Source organism: Manacus candei, unplaced genomic scaffold (assembly GCF_025592945.1).
Source record: "Manacus candei isolate 608988 ecotype Guabito, Panama unplaced genomic scaffold, ASM2559294v1 h1tg000021l, whole genome shotgun sequence".
Taxonomy (NCBI): Eukaryota; Metazoa; Chordata; class Aves; order Passeriformes; family Pipridae; genus Manacus; species Manacus candei.
This window is the reverse complement of record NW_026138069.1, coordinates 335,079-351,958: the sequence shown is the minus strand read 5'-3', so window position 1 is coordinate 351,958 and position 16,880 is coordinate 335,079. Positions and strand designations below refer to the sequence as shown.

Genomic DNA, 16,880 nt, shown 5'->3' with positions numbered 1-16,880 from the left:
GGGCTGTGAAAGAAACACATATCAACTAACATTTCAGTTTCTGAAGGGGTAACCTAAGAGTCTTCTGTGTTAATTTTGTCATCTGGTCTTGGAAGAAGTAGTTATATACATACAAATAGTATAGAAGTGGTGAATTTAACTTTGGAAATTAAATAATTTTACATTCCTAACCAGAAAACAACCGATCTTCCATATGCCAAGCCACAAGCTGACAACTTCATACTCCCAAAACCTGTAAGGGTCATCCTTCCATCACGAAAGGCTACTCTGGATAGAATTTATAACTAGGGAGATGACAGTGGGTTCCCAGCTGTAGTACAGGATGGGCAGACAACAGCCCAGAAGTCTCTGCCTGGCTCTTTTACTGAACAATTGAGTCTGATGGAGTCCCACATTGAGCCTGCATTGCCAAGCAATGACCACCAGCACAAAGACACAACCTGAGCTCATCAACAGCCACATGCACCTCTGAATTGACAGCCTGAACACTGCAGCCCTGTACAGAACCCCTGGGCACCTGCAGTTTTAGTCTTACTTCGTAGCTAAAGAATTGCATCAGATCTACAAAGCTCAGCATGAGCACAATGAAGATGTATAGGGATGTAAAACATTTTCAGCTGTAACAAGCTACAGCACAACTCAAAACAAGTGTTATGCACAGAGACATACTTCCTCCACAGAGTATGATTACTGCAGCTTGGCAAGTTAAAAGTTACTCAGGCAGCACTCCCTCCAACTCTTAGCTAAAAGCACAGATTCCTTGATTCACAATGTATTATTTCGCTCCAAAGTTATGACAAAGGGCAGGTGGTCAACACGAGGGAAGTTCAGGAGCTTTGAATAATTTACCAACTGTCATATTTAATACTTTCACATAGAAGCAAGCATAGTGCTCCATATTGTTCTGCCAGATTACAGATGAAGTTATGTTTTTATTTTAATTGATAAGCACACATGCAACTTCCCAATTTAGCAAGCATATCCTGTATCTGTATAGTTTTGCTAAGACTTAATCCCATTTTCACAAAAATTTCTTTATTTTATCACTACTAAAGGAACAAAAGACCAGAACTTCAGAAAACTTTTAACTGAATTTCAATTAATACAGAACTGTTAAATGCATTGGGTAGAGAGGTGCCAGCCAGTAGAGGAAGCCTGAGGCCACTGTTAGCCAGGTGCATGAGAAACATTGGAAACTCCCTTTCCACTAAATTGTCTTTCAAGGACCAACTGAAGAACTAGTTTGGACGGGTTCTTGGAGGTCCACGTTGTTTCACATTTCTCTCTCCACCTAGCAGTACCTTCCATACACTGCTTAAGCTTTAGATACAATGGAGAGGGAAAGAGGAAATCCATGTGATATATTGCACCTCCATGCAAGACAGATTTGATAAAGAAAAATCCGCACATCTCACCGTCTTCTATTCCATTTTCCTCCTAAAAATATGATTATTAGTGCTCAAGTAACATAAACCATCTGGGTAGTATAACAACTATTTAATATACTGCTCAAAAAAAGGATGGAACTGGGCAGCGTATCAGTTGGTCGACTGATCGGCATTCAGCAAACCACACACAAGACTCATTCATCAGGATTCCCCAATTACTTTGCTCTGCACACTTAGATGAACACCTTCCAAGCCAAGCCCGCCTCACTGGCTTCACCAAGCTCAACTCAACTCCTGCTCCTCTGCCCCTGGACTTCTGGCAGCTCCCTGCCATAGCACTTGCTACACAGGCCACATCTCCTGAGCAAAAACAAAGAGCTGAGAAGAAAATCTTTGCTTTACCTGTGCAGGAAAACGTCAATCTAACAGCACATATAGCTAAACACTGTACTTTTATTTATTTTTTTTTTAATTTAGGCCAAAACATTATTTTTACAGCACAGAATAGCAGAATAGCCTAATTAAAAGAAAAAAATGCTCAGGTGTTTAGAGAGGATACATGTGGTTACAATGGCATCAGTAGCAGAAAGCCAAGGCCTTCCTACAACTGCGACTGGTACCAACCCCTAACAACACTCAAGATGGATTTCACCAAGAGGTCAACCTCTGCAAACCATCTTTTACATGAAATGTCAATACACAAACAGCTGGATGTTAAAACTGGGTAACAAGGTAAACATGATGTTAAAGAACTGACTGACCCCAGGAGCTTGGAGCACATGGATGATGCTAAAACATGAACACTTCAGCGTGGAGCCATCTGAGCTTGACAGCCCAGACTGATCCATCTGGAACAGAGCAGGCAGAGCAGTAGGAAACTTCACCTGTGCTGCTGTTTTTAGAAGGGGAATTTACCTCACCAATTTTCACTGTACCGAAAGAAGAAAGCCTTTAAGCACTGCATCATTAAGACGCAAGTCTGTTTCTAAGAAATCAAGACCACCAAAGTAGTTTTCTTTGCACTTATATTTCACACCTCAGGAGACGTTTGAAAACATGCTTCTAATTATCTTGTCTTAAGGAAGATTAAAAGATGATTTATAAACAAATGTACCATTTATCACATCACATTCTAAGCACGGAGTTGGGGAGGATGTTCACGAAAGCACGGCTTGTGCAAACTTGCTAGAAGTGTCATGTAGAATAGACAAAGTTATAGTCAGTGTAATAATACCTTAATAGATGCGCCTGCAAAACGAGAAAGTTGTTTGATGTGCTGTCCCTGCTTGCCAATAATAGCTCCAACTGCCAAGGCTGGGATGAACAGATGAACAGTCTCAGACTCAGGCTGTTGCTGTGGGGAAGAAGGAAAAATGCAGTGAATGTTTTTGAACATTATGAATCAGACTGACAAGAAAACGGGTATGGAACAGGCATGCATGGAAATGAGGGGGAAATCTTATTTCCCCCTGTGATGTCTGAATATTAAGGGTCTGGCTTTTTCTGGGAATCACAGAATTCACAGAACATGATATACAGTTTGAGCCAAAAGAGGATTCTTTCATCTTGTATAAAATACTTGTAATTTTAATGCTTAGAGCTTTAAAAAACAATTGAGGTGTTTGCAAGGCTTTCGCTCTTACCTGTTGCTGTCTGAATTCTCTTCCACATGCAAGACTCTGCAGGTGAGGCTACTACAAGCAGAGGGGCTACAGACTGACTAGGCAAGCTTTATAGTTTTCCTAGTTACATTTTTAATTTTAGATTGTGTTGAGTGCCACCAAAAGCCTCAGAGTTACATATATGCTACAATTTCCTTTGTGTGGGAGTGATCTGGAATGATAGCCAGCTTGAAATCTGCCAGTGATTCCTCCTGTGTAACATTATGCAACAGTTGGAGCCTTGGCAGCAGTCCTCACGCAGGCTAGTAAATTAAACACCACATTAGGAGTTCTTCAAAGCAAGAGGACCCTACCACTGCACCCACTGGGTATCAGGCATCACTGCATCTTCCTATTGCTTTCAAGCAGACATCCCAGCTGGAAAGCACAACATAATACTCGAGATCCTCTCTACAGGCTGCATAGCCATGATCAAGCAGCAGGGTTACATATGCCACAGTAAATCATAACTATTTTAGCAGCCCCAGAAGAGCCTGTCTCAGATTAACAAGTATGGACTATGCTACCACTAATCCATCTACTTATCTCAGGGTTACCTCTCAAAATCATTTCACACAAACCTTTCTTTGAACTAGGAGGTATTTAAGACATTACATCTCCTCTTTTAAAGCATTTCTTCCTCTGTGTAGCCCTCTTCTGTATTTTCAAAATCTGTTTTGCTCATCCTCAACAAGACAAAAGCCAACAAGCCCTTTTTGTGCCAAGGTCTTTTAAGACAACGCAGACGTTCTCATCCTTGCTTTCTCAGTGCCCCAGCGCAGACCAGCACCAAGCACCAGCAAACAGTGCACATGGGACCAACCACACTCATCTAGCTTTGCTCGCTTGTATATTTGGGTAGGGATACAGACCCAGGTACAGAAGCTCACCAAAGCAGCTTTTTCCATGACATTTTTGGAAAAAAACCCACTATATCCAACACAAAGCAAAAAGCAGCTGCAATCCTAAGAACACTATCTCCCACTTAAAGTTTCAGTAACTTCTTTCAGTAACTGGAAGTGAAGCCCCACTGCATTAACCATAAACTAATCAGAACAAAATGCTTGTTTCCAAGTTCTACCACTTCATTTTTGGTAAATACAAGTCAACTGTAACCTCAGGGGAAACAAATTCCAGGCACAGCTCCATGTACCAGGTGAAGAAACCCCAAAATAGGATATTGAAAATAGAAACACATTCTGCCAGTCGCTTCAGGTGATTACAACAGTTGCACAATTTACCCTGTGTTTTCACATTTACAAGGTATTAGGATTCACAGTCATTTCATGCTGGTTTAAGTCCCTGTTTTCCCTGGATGCAGCCCTCCACACCCATCCTCCCCACTGCCCTGTGTGTTTTGTGGCCAGCAGGATTGCACATTCAGACGATTTTTAAGACGGGCAGTGTGTTCCTGACCTGAATAACCAGAGAGCCACACAAGCAGCAGTCAGGATCAAGGGAGGAAGAAACAACAATTAGGTCAGGGAATGGGAAAAGGTGGGAGCACCCCTTCTAATCTGCCTACAGATCAGTTTAAAATGATCTCAAAACTACACCCTAAAACTACGTATTTGTAGTGAAAGATATCAGTCACTTCAGTATATATGTTAAAAAGACTTTCCAGAAGATTACTCATTTTCTCCTCCTATTACAAACATCCTGAGTGTTTTCATAGTAAGTCCTTTTACATGTTCACTGGGAGTCCAACAAGATTTCCAGTAATTTGGAAATGCTACTGTAGGTACTTGCTCAATCTTACCACTTCAGAGAACTCTTTCTAAATGGTTACAAGTTCATGAGGCATTTGGGTTTTTTCCCAGTTTTGTTGCAAGGACCTATACTAACTGCACCGGGTGTAGAAGCAACCCCTCATTCCAATCCAGACAGCTTAGCCACCTCACTTCCTCACTCATCTCCTTGTGCCCTACCTTCAGTTGTCCACACATGCTTCAGCTCCTGCAAAAGTCCACTGCTGAAGTTCTCCCTTCCACATGCAACTCCAGCCACCCTCTTCCAGCTAAACTTTGAGCTAACACACACAGACCTTCCAGCTAGTTTGCACAACAGTGCTGCAAATCAAATGTGTAACTTGACTTGGGTTTCAAGAATTTAAGCAGTTTCTACCTAAACCCACCTCCAGACACATTTCTGTACCATGGAAACAAATCAAACTTCATTATTTTTGTTTGCATATATTTCCTTCCTTCCCTCTGTTGCCCATCTGTCTGCAGCACAGTTTCCCCCTCTTCTTCCCAAAGCTTAATTTCAGGGCATGTTCTTTACTAGATTCAACTTATCACTGAAATTCTTTTCTGCTGCCTCACCCTTAAACATGAAACATGGGCAAAGGCAATGAAAGACAGAAGATGCACATGTGCCTTTCTAAGTGTACAATCAGCTCACTGTAGCATTCTTCCCCCATCCCTCCTTTTGACTTGTTGATACATTTCAACTTCTCTTTTTCCTAAAGGATTTTGTTATTTTTATGTGACTGAGGATCTTTAACATTAAACTTGTATTTTGGTGTAATAGTGATATATGTTTACTAAAGAACAGCAGAGAATGTGGTGATACTGAAATGTTCATATACTCATTTTCAAATTCTTGTCTGGAGAAGCACATTGGCACACATGTATAACCAAATTCATCTCCAGTATAACATGATACCGGATTTAGAGAAATCATATCCATTTCTTTACCCACACTGATTTTTAACCACTAGAAAAAACCCACTGTATATCTTTCTTTTTTCTTCTGGCAGAAACCAAGTCCAGCTAAAGCTAGAGCATCATAACACCAAGTTCAAATTATTTTCCATCCACCTCCTTACCCACAATAATTTTTAAATTCTTTTGTATTTACTGGAAGACTATCCTGCAAAAGAAACACATCCAAATATAATGCAATGACTGTACCGCCCATCAATCTTACAGATGCTTCTGGGGATCTTAGAATGGAAGAAAATCAGCTATAATTTAATCTTACCCATGCCATGCCACATAAGTCAAAGAGCTTTCCAGGAACTCCTAGCATGAGTTATATCAGAAATAGATTCCTAGATCTTAAACATATGTTAGAAGCACTAAATTTAGGGAACTGATTTCCCACTCTGTGAAATCTGAGCTTCAATGTTCACTGCCTTAACAAAGCCAAGCTTGTTTAAACATATACTTAAAATTTATAAACTAAAATATACATGTGTATGTATTTTTAACAACAGTAAGGTCTCCTGTACAATTTTCTCCTCTTCTCCATTCACTTTATTTTCCCCCCACACATAAGAAAATATTTTATTCAAAGCCAGCCCAACCCTGGGAACTGACAGAAATGTGGAAAGAAAACCTTCTAAAAGTAGTAACTTAGCTTCACCAAATATAGTCCATACATCCACCCTAATTTGCAAGTAACCACATCCAGTATCTGTGATGCACAGATCACCTCTTCTGCCTCAGCAATATTTGTGATATGAACTCATGAGTAGTCCACCCTAACCAGAAAAGTTTGTCTCGTGTAGCTGTGGCACACAGATGACACTGCAGTGTTCACACAGATGGAAAATCTAGGTTGTTTTGGGGTAGGTTGGTTTTTTGTGGTTTTGTTTCGGGATTTTTAATTCCAAGAAGAGTTCCAGAAACAGAGATTTTTTTAGATATAAGAAACAGATTCTTCGAGAGCATGGAGACAAGAAACAATTAATTCAGTTCATAAACAGCTAATAATACTTGCTTTGTTTCTACAAAAATCAGTCTGCTTCAGTCACAAAACAGGCTTGATAAGGAATTTTTGTCTATATCCAGAATACTTAACTAATGAAAACAATTTTAAATGCTGGTTTTGTTCATTAATTAGATTCCAATTTCCATCCAAATGTTGCCTGATGAAAATCAGAAGTTAAAAATTAATCAAGCAAATAAGAAAAGCACCACTCATCATTTTTTAACAGAAAATGGAAAAAAAATACACTAAACAAAGCAAATGGCAAACTGCATATTTGTATAAATACAAAGACATATTCACTCTGTTAGCTAAGAGTAGCTGTGGTGGTACAGAATACACACTAAGGCTTTTAGAAAGGTAACCAAAGTACACATGTAAAATTTGATAAGTCAACTTAAATCAGATTTCATGCTTGCTCATTTAAATAACAATTGAAAACAGTGACCTAATGCAGAGATGTAAATCAATCTACCCCACTGGATGACACTAAGCAACTGCTGCTGCACACCATTGGCTCTAATATTTTGCACTAGTCCAACACTTTTTCCTGGAGCAGCTTGGATACACCTCCTTCCATACCTCCTGCAAGTCCCTGAGCACCAGCCATCTGTCCCTAGCCTAACAGTCCATGCCAACTATTTTTTTTATTTTTAATTTTTCCTTTCAATTGCCACCACCTCCATCCAAGATCTAGATTAATCTGCTCCTAAATCCTGTCACCCCTCTCTGCTTCCCCATTACACTGGGCTCACCTGGAGCCCCTGCACTGCAGGTAGCATCATGATGATCCTCTTCATTCCAACCAGACCCTGCAGCCCTACAGAAGATTTTCCCAGGCCAATCATTTCTCTGCTGCCAACCCTAGCACATTGTATTTAACTCTTAGCAAACCACCTTAGCACAGCCATCATCTTTTGGTTTCCAGAACCTCAGCAGGAGTGAGGCTCTTTCTCCTCCTTGGGATATTGCCACATGTCCTTCAGCACAAGGGCTATTGCTTCACACCAGAGCTAGAAGCTGAGGACTCCCACTCAAGAAAATTTGCAGGTTCACTCTTCTTTCTGCAACTCTTGCTTGCAGGGTTAGAAAGATCTGTAGAGACCAACTGCCCCTAGGATAAGGTTATCATAACATTTCTCTGCCAACTCCTGATGCATCAGTCCTACTAACTGCCCAAAAATCACACAGAAGGAGAGCTTTCTCCCTTACCTGATAGATTATTAGAAGAAAAATCATTCCTTCTCATCTCACACTTGGGTAATAGCCAAAGCACGGCCAGGCAAGAATGAAAACTCAGAAAAAGAAAGCTATGATCCTCCAGGTAGACAGTGACAGGTAAAAAAGTAGGTCCCAACTACTCGAGCTGGGGGAGTGGACATTCTATTTGGGGAATGGTATTTAAAAAAACTGAACCAAAAAACCAAAAACAAACCACAAGACAAAACAACTAACAATACACAGAAAAACCAAAGGAGTTTTGCCTCCTCAGTTCTTCCCTCCTCTTTTGCTTTCAGCTGATGCTTCTGCTAGGTCAGTCCACAGCTCCCTCAGTCAGCATGAGTGTGTGATCCCACCCACTGCAGAGCTCGTTAGGGGGCACGTTTGTTATTTATAAAGTTCATTTGAGAATTAATCTCTGTCTTTTTCTGCAAGCCTGCCAATAATACAAAATTTTTCCAGTCGTGTGTTCAAGTGTGTCCATAGACCCCTTGCTCCATCAAACACATGTGGTTGGTAAATCCATGGCAACATTTGGGATAAGGCTATAAATCTTTAAAAATATTGTACCCACTGAAGTAAATACGATTTTTATGCCAGACATCAATGGGAGCAGAATCAGATCTTTGCTAGCTTCTAAGCCTGTTACGTTTCATGTTGCCAATTAATTACCTTAGGATGAGACACTTATTTTAAGACACAAAGTCACATCAGCCATCTCAAGTCAGAATCAGGTTTTTTAAGTTGTGAGGGAAATGATTTAAAACCATTTTAAGACTGCATTGAGAAGTCTCAGACAACATTTGTCTACCATCTAGCCTAGTGGGCTACTGGTGTGTTTTGGGGTTTTTTAATAATAAACAAATCCACTTTGTGAAGTAAACATATACAGACAGTAGGTAACAGCATTAAAAAGCTCTCTTTTGCCATTCTCCCCCTTCCCAACCACCATGATCACCATCACCAAGACAAGGCAGACTTAAAGACAATTTAGTCTTCAGAATACCCTGAGTTTTGTCAGAAAGTGAGGTATCATTTTATTCAAACCCTGTACCAGACACAAAGCCAAAATTTAAACCATGTTTTTGCAATGCACTCTGAAGAATTAGTCTGGCCTACAGCTATATTAAATGTTCTTATTTAGTAATAAAGACTTGCAGCAACAGGAAACCAGCATTAAGCCAAGTATCCTTGAAGACATCTAGTAGGATTCAATGCATTAATAAGAAATAAGCTTTAGATAATGGTGAAAGAAATCCTACTGCATTCATTTTCCAATACTAATGCTATAAATTTAAGCCTCTGTTGGAAACAAGAGGCTCATTAAGGACAACTTAAAGTCTTAGTAGACAGGTCTAACATGGTTCACAGTTTTACAACATCCTTGCAAATACCTTGAGTCACCATCTTGTACATCAGTTGAAGTGGTGCTGCCAGTGTAGATCATCAAACCATAGCCTGAGCTCCCCCACCCTCCAAGATTTTGGATTTATTTTGACCAGACTGAAGTCCATGCTGCAAGTCTAAAGCTTTCTGCCATATTCACTGCCTAAAAAGCCAGGGCAACAATCAGAAGGTAATGGAGTTCTTCACTGCTGACTTCAGTCACTCAAGAGGTAGTAAAACACAACTTAAAAGAAGCAATGCATATTTTTAACTTTGATCTGCACACCCTGAAGCATTGCCCATTTTCCCATAGACAAACTGTACAGCCACCATCCTCCCAGGGTTTCACCTTCACATGAACCCCAGGTTAATGCAAAACACAGGAGCAACAAGGATTTCCAAGTATGGCAAGAAACTCCCCCATACCCGCTTCAACATCACACTTGCAGCAACTTTCTACTGTGGTCAGGAGCTCCACCACCTCCCTCCACTGGGTCTGTGTTCTGGGCTGGGAATCTGTTGTGTTCAGATCAGAGCTGGCTCCCCTTTGCCATCTAAGTGTTACTGCTGCATTAGGTAAGAAACACGTGTCACTAGGTGAACCGAGAACATGACCCTTTCTGAGACACACAGCCTATGGCAAGGCCATGTAGCTGTACCTCTCTCCTCAGCAATCAGTCCCAGACCCCCAAAAATTGTGTAGGAGTCTTCTGGCTGTCCAGTTGAGCTGATCCTCTCCTCTTGGTTGAAAACTTAAGCAATTACCCCTGTCTGCGTTTCCAGTTTGGGAGCTACTGCATTTAAACACCTGAAATTCAAAGACAGCTTGTTATCACACAGTGGTCAAGAGTGAGATGCTAGTAAAATCCTTTCACTTAGTACTACTCACTCCACCTCTTGGCTCTTAAATTTAGCACTTTCCATCACCATCACCTTTTACCTGGTAAGACATGGGAATCTCCTCAGACTACTAGAAGTCACAGTAGTCACAGGACCACACCTATCAGAAGCATTTCCCACATGAGAGCCTAGCTAGGAACGAGGGGGTAGAAATCACAGAAGCAGAGAAGGAATGTTTTCTGGCAGGCTGGTTATAAGGCATTTCACAAGCAGGAACTGGTCTGACATATTTCTGAACATGGCATGAACTTTTTGTTTTTGCAAAATCTGACTGGCCACAATGCCAAAAAAAGCAATCTGCCACCTTTTATTCTGAATAGACAGCCAAAAGCAGAAATCAACACAAGGAACAGATTGTGAAACTACGTAAGCAGTAATTTTGCTGGTCATTTACAAGCAGCAAAACACAGGTATTTGGAGTTGCAATGCTGTATGACCACCAAAACAAGAAGTGTATGTATAGAAACACTTCCATTTTAAAAATCATAGCTGTAACACAGGAGCCACATGGGTGCTCCAAGCTCACAGAAGCTGCCCAAGAAATCAGTGGCTTTGGAAGACACAGGTAGTCATCAGCTCTGGTTTACAAAGACACTGCTCTCAGATTCCATGACAGCTGCCAGAAAAACAGGTTGTGTAAACACAGAAAGATCACTTATTTTTCCATCATGTTGAACTAACAAACAAACAAGAGGTGGAGCCAGATACAAGAGAACAAGGACTTGACCTACTTTTGTTTCTGGCCTGAAGGAGCTCAGTACACTCCAGTAACAAAATATTTGGCACCCCGAGGAATTAAATTTCCCATTTAGTTTAACATTCAGAAGGTGCTGCGCCTGGTACTTAGAGCTGGGGAGACTGAAGTGCTCCAGGGAACACAGATTATATCTTCCCACAATGAGAATCTAAGAGCACAAAACCAAATTCTTAATTCTCTTGTTCAAAGAAACTACAAATATCTCTACAAGTATTCAAATCCACAGAGGAAGACATTTTTATTTTAAAAAGCATGGATTAGTAGTTAGCAAGTGATGTTATTTGCAGTATGACAACCTCAGACTGTAAAAGACCTACCATTGACTTGCCAGATCTTTGTACATCATACGGTGACATTTCTGCTTCCCTCACAGGGGGATGGTCCATCTCTAGAGGCAGAATAGTTTGATTGCTTTGGACATGGGTCTCTGCCAACACAGCATGGCAGGAGCAGGAGAGTTTCAAGGCAATGGGAGAACCAACCATTTTTTCCACAGGGCAGAACAACTCCATACTGTTAGGCACCATGGAGCGAACATCTTAGTTGTCAAAAAAATGCATCATTAATGAATTTAAGAAATTAATCATTGAGAAAGGTCTATTTCAAGGCACTGAGGTTACAGTCTTCAAAAGAAGTCTAATTAGCAGGTAGATTTCTTTGGTCAGACAATGCTGTTGTCCTGTAGTGCCTTTCTCAAGATGGTATGTGCTGCACATGTATGGTTTTAATTTCACTGATAAAACTACTTTATAAGAACACCAGCAAATCCTTCTTCACTCCCCAAAACCAGATCCTCTTTTGGCTGTAGCATAGCTCCTCACAAAATCATCTACTGCTTAACAAGCTAGCCAAATTAGGGCAAAGCCACTTATGACTACACACATTATAGATGTACATACTACCTTTGGGTAGGTCAGACGTAACAATTGCAAGAGCTAATCCTATCAAACCCAGACATCCAAAGGAGCCCAACTCCACCAAGTAAGAGTCAAAGTACCTGGAAACACAGGACAGTTTTTCCTCTTCCTTGTCTCTCTCATCTATGCTCAGGGCATCAAATGAAGGCCCTCAATGAAGCAATTTTTCATTTTAAATTACTTTTCTTTCCTGCCAAAAGCATAATACAGTTATTTCTTCTCTTACTTCTATGCATTATAGAAGATGTCTTCTTTACTATTATAAGAAAATTACTGGAGAATAAAGAAGGAATCTTTCTCTTGACCACAACATCTTCTAAGGAGAAAGTTTTCCATTGGCATGTTCCTCACCTGCAACAAAAAGCTTCAAGAGATGGCAAAAAGAATAAAGGAAAGCAACCTATCAGCTGAGCTGTACAAGACTTTGTCATTAGAAAAAGGTGGTTTCGTTTTTTGGTTGTGTTTACTGTAGGAAGCTACCTTTTCTTTTTCCTTTCCTTTTTTCCCCCTCCCTTCCTAGAAGTCTCTACGCATATCACATGACCTGAAAATTAACTGTGAAGCTAAAGAAAAGGTTAGAAAGAGTGCTTTTTGAAGGTAGAGCTTCAAAAAGCTACAATGGTTATGCAAAGAGACCAGCAGAGAAAGCAGTCCCACTGCGAGTGGAGGAGTGTCTCTTCACCTTAGCTAACTTTCACAGGGCATAAGTTCAGCTGTCTCTTCCATGACCTTACAGATGCAGGAGAGCAGCTATATGAACTTCTCCTGTGGAGAAAAGCTGTCTACTTCTCACCTTACTTTTAGTTTATTTGCCATGTGATAAAGAGAATTAATTCTACTGCCCTGTTTCAGCACATTCAAGGGCAGGATGAGGTCTCCACATATGGTCTTCCCCCATACTCTTGGAATGCCAAATTTCAGACCCAAAGGCTACAAAAGAAATGCAATTGTATGTAAAATTAAACATGCAGAGTTCCAGTTGTAAAAGGAAGGATGGTGCAACCCACTTAACCCAGTAGTTGGGCCAAGTGCATTAAACTGTACACAGCTGAACTTTAAGATAAGGATTTCTTATTTGTTTGGAGCTTTAGAACAAACTTCTATTCTTGAGAGACAAGTATGTGCATATTCTCCCCACAGTTCAGAAGACAGAAGCAACAACTCCATCAAAACAGCTTTGAGCAGTACAACACTACATCTGAAGCAGTTTGGCTGGGATACTTGTTAAAACATTTTTTGTGGCAACATATCTTCTAAAAAAAAACAAGCACAGGGCATATTCACTTTTACTCTTCTCCTCATACAAGTCCCAATGCTTTGTGCAGGTGCTCAGGTCATGACACTTTGTTATGAATGACAGTGGGCAGACTAATGAAGCTCTTTGCAACTGTGTCAGAACTGCAACACACACGAGCATTGAAGTGCAGAGCTAAGGAGAAAGATTTAAGGGTAAACAGAAAGTGATGGTTTCTCCAGGCCCAAAAGCAGCTGGACAAGACATCAGCTACAAATAGGCACAGAAAAGCTACTGGTCCTTAGTATGGTCACACAAGGGCATACATCGATCAAAAATCACCACTAGTTTGATCATCACCAGGATCACAAGAAGAAAATCTGATGGCAAAAAGAATCTTTAACTCCTAGTATTTTTAATTTATCCTACTTCTTCCTCAAACCTTGAAACATTTAAATGATTCCTAATGTTTGTCTGATTTGTCTTTTAGGAGTCCAGAGTAATATAAACAGATCTTGGACTTTTGCAAATAGAGAGAGAAAAATTCAGAAATTGAAACAATATACAATTCCATTGCATTCCTTTTAAATGATGCACAAAACAAGTGCTTTAAAAACAGGGAAACAGAGTTTGGACTCCGCAAATTATACAATTGCAATATCAACAACTGTTGCTAGCAATAGGTAAAAATACAAAAAAAAATGGATGGTTAGCCTGCACTAGATGTGGTGCTCAGACAATGTTAGCCACATGCAATAGACATGTGCACACATGCATGTTTGTATCTGTAAACAGAAAAGTACCCAGGACAACTTGTGCTTTCCTGTGTGGACTCTACTGCCAGGACAAAGTAAAGCAACACCAAGATTCTTAGGGAGACAGAAACTGTATCTCATTAGATTAGATGAGACTTTGGTGTTATACACCAGTGTGAACCACCATGGAGATGGACATAGAGAATAAGATATCACATGGAAATCATTCTCCTGAATGTGACCCAGTCCAAGGAGCTAAATGTGAACTGGTGTTTGACAACATCTCCATCTCCTAAGTTAGTGACACTGGACTGTACCTGAAGCAGCTGGAGAACAGTGTTCATGCTCTTGTCAAATAAGCCTTATAGGTTTGCATGAAGAGGGATAGGATGAAGCATCACACACATTAGCACAGCTAAACCCACATTAATACAACTAAACCCAACTACTCAGTCCCAAACTCCTGAACATTCAGTTTTAGGAATACTTGGCTCCAGCTGTATGTATGGGTGTTCAGACCTGACACTAAGCTCTGGCACTTTAACAAGATCCTAGATCTGCCTACTATGTAGGTTTTTCATCTTTACACCCATATAAAAAAAACAGCAGCAGAAATGCAACAGACACTTGTTTCAATAATTAGGATGACACCTCAGTTTCTTCGGTAACAAGTCCTGCAGAGGGTCATAGCAATACTTTGTCACTAGAAAACAGTACATATGAAGGATCAGCTCCATATGGTAACTGCTGCAAATGCCCAAAGTTCAACCACCTACCTCTTCTGACCCAAGGGAGAGCCACTTGTGAGTCCATGCCCACAAGGTGAAGAAAGGGTCCATACAAAGATATTACAACAAAAGTTTCATAACCTTCAGGCACATCACAGTGGAGTCTCAAGGCTCACTATGTGGTTTGTAAGCACACAAACAGACTTCAACGACATTTGGATGCCAAGAGGCCCCTGACGATGGTGTAGCTGAAATTGCCAAGGAACACCTTTCCTCAGTTGAACAAGCAGGAGACAAGGGAAGAGCCACCCATGTCCAGTCTGGACAAAGCAGCAAAATTCACACTACACAAAAATAAGTGAGACAGCAGCTTGTTATACCTTATACCCTGGTGCCAGCAGTGTTTTCAGAAAGGATTTTCAGCTGACTGAAAGGGATATCCTCAACGTCAGCTAACCAGTGCTCCCAAGCATAAAAGAACATCCACTCAAAACAAGCTAAAGGGACTTAGGTTGCTCAAACACTTTTGCCAGAACAAGGAAATTGTTAGCAAATAGCTCAAAGGTAAATGGACATAAAGTCTCCTTGCAAGTTCTTCATTAATGTTTCTTCTAAGACCTTTTTTCCCTGAAGCCTCTTTTAGTCACAGATTTTATTTAAATCCCTCACGTGCTTTCCTAGATCTCCCTCCATGTTTACCTTTAGCCTTTCAAATTGTTTCCATTTCTCCTTCAAAATACAGCCAGACTTTTTCCCCCCCTCTTTCTACTTCTGTATGACCCAATAACCTATTTAATTAGTGTCTGAAAAAATTGTTCTACTAGAGGAAAAAAAAAAAGAGAGTAAAACTCAATTACAGAAAATTAATTCACACAAGGTTTAAAAGTCTTCAAAATGGAAGTTTTGTTTTCTGAACAACTGCATCCATTAAAAGAATAGACTCATAATTTTCCTTGTTTTCTCTCCCCAGAGAGGGACAGGCACTCCAAGGAATCTGAGGGGCTAACTTGCCTGAAGTCCACAGAACCACCTTCTCTTTTCCAAATACGGTCACTTGTAAGTACAAAAAGGTGAGATAGTTTCAATTATTCATGTTCAGTTCTTCAAATTGTTAATTTGTTTTAGAAGCCCATTGTATCAGGTTCAGGGGCTGTATTGGTACCACCCCCAACCTCCACAAAAGCTGTCAGAGTTTCTCTCTTTTTGCATGTTAGCTTGTCACACATCTAGACTATATGGAATGAAAGCTTTTTCAGAAGACTGAGCATGAACAGAAGCAAGGGAGTTCAGACAGTGTGGTCCTTCCAACTGCAAAGTTTCTACAGTTTTCCACAACAACACTTGTTTCTTGATGCCTTTTTCCAGATGTTGCCACTATTCTATGTCCAGAACCCTGGAAATTGCCAGAGATCTTAGCAGGCCAGAAAAGGTGCATCTGGGGGGGGATAAAGGTGCACTAGCAACAGGGGGACAGACAAGAGTAATCACCAAATTCAGCGTTGTTTAGGTGCATATTTAAAGCAAAAGCAAAAAGAATCACAACAGGGGGAAAAGGTGGAAAAGAAATGAAAATAAACCAAGTGATGAACAGAACTGTGGGCTTACAGTATGCATCTCAAGAATAGCAAAGTAGTTTGTAAATCTGGAGTAAAAAGAAAGGAAAAGCCACACTTTTAATTACCACTACAGGAAGTTATATACTGTTAACAAACCACATCCTTTCTCTTAAGAAAAGAAGAAATAAATTGAGGCAATCCATTATCAGAGATAGCATTTTATATAATACAATGAAGCAGAAACCTGCAGTTTAGTTTAGTCTGCCAATCTAACTGAAGTGCAGAAGGACTGGGAGAGAATTTGTCATAAATAGAGGCTCTACTATTAACAATAAAATAACTAAGTATAAACATATTTCCATTGTACTCTTCATTGAAGCACTTTTTTCTGATAAAGCCACTATTATACTCAATATAGTTCATAATACCAAAGTTTTTCATTCCCAGAAACAATGCTATGAGTGTGGAATTTTTCCTGTACCTTGCAGAGACTTTTTCTTGGCTTCTTCCTCTGGGAAAAATATTTAGGCAACAACTACCCTTTAGTGCAATGTAACTTGAGTTATTTGATAGAGTTCAGTGTGCTGTGCTGTGTTTTTATTTTTTTAATTCATGAATAGTCTCAGACTTAGCTCTCTAGATGTCACTGCAGGGCAAAGAAGG

At 40.2% G+C, this 16,880-nt stretch overlaps 1 protein-coding gene across 1 annotated transcript in view; it reads right to left on the bottom strand.

The window, feature by feature from the left end:
* Nucleotides 1-16,880, bottom strand: part of IGF2BP3 (insulin like growth factor 2 mRNA binding protein 3) — a 114,871-nt gene that overhangs the window by 9,240 nt on the left and 88,751 nt on the right. The window contains exon 12 of the mRNA XM_051786068.1: nucleotides 2,623-2,742. Within this exon, the coding sequence (XP_051642028.1) occupies nucleotides 2,623-2,742 (120 nt within the window). The remainder of the gene's footprint in view (nucleotides 1-2,622; nucleotides 2,743-16,880) is intronic.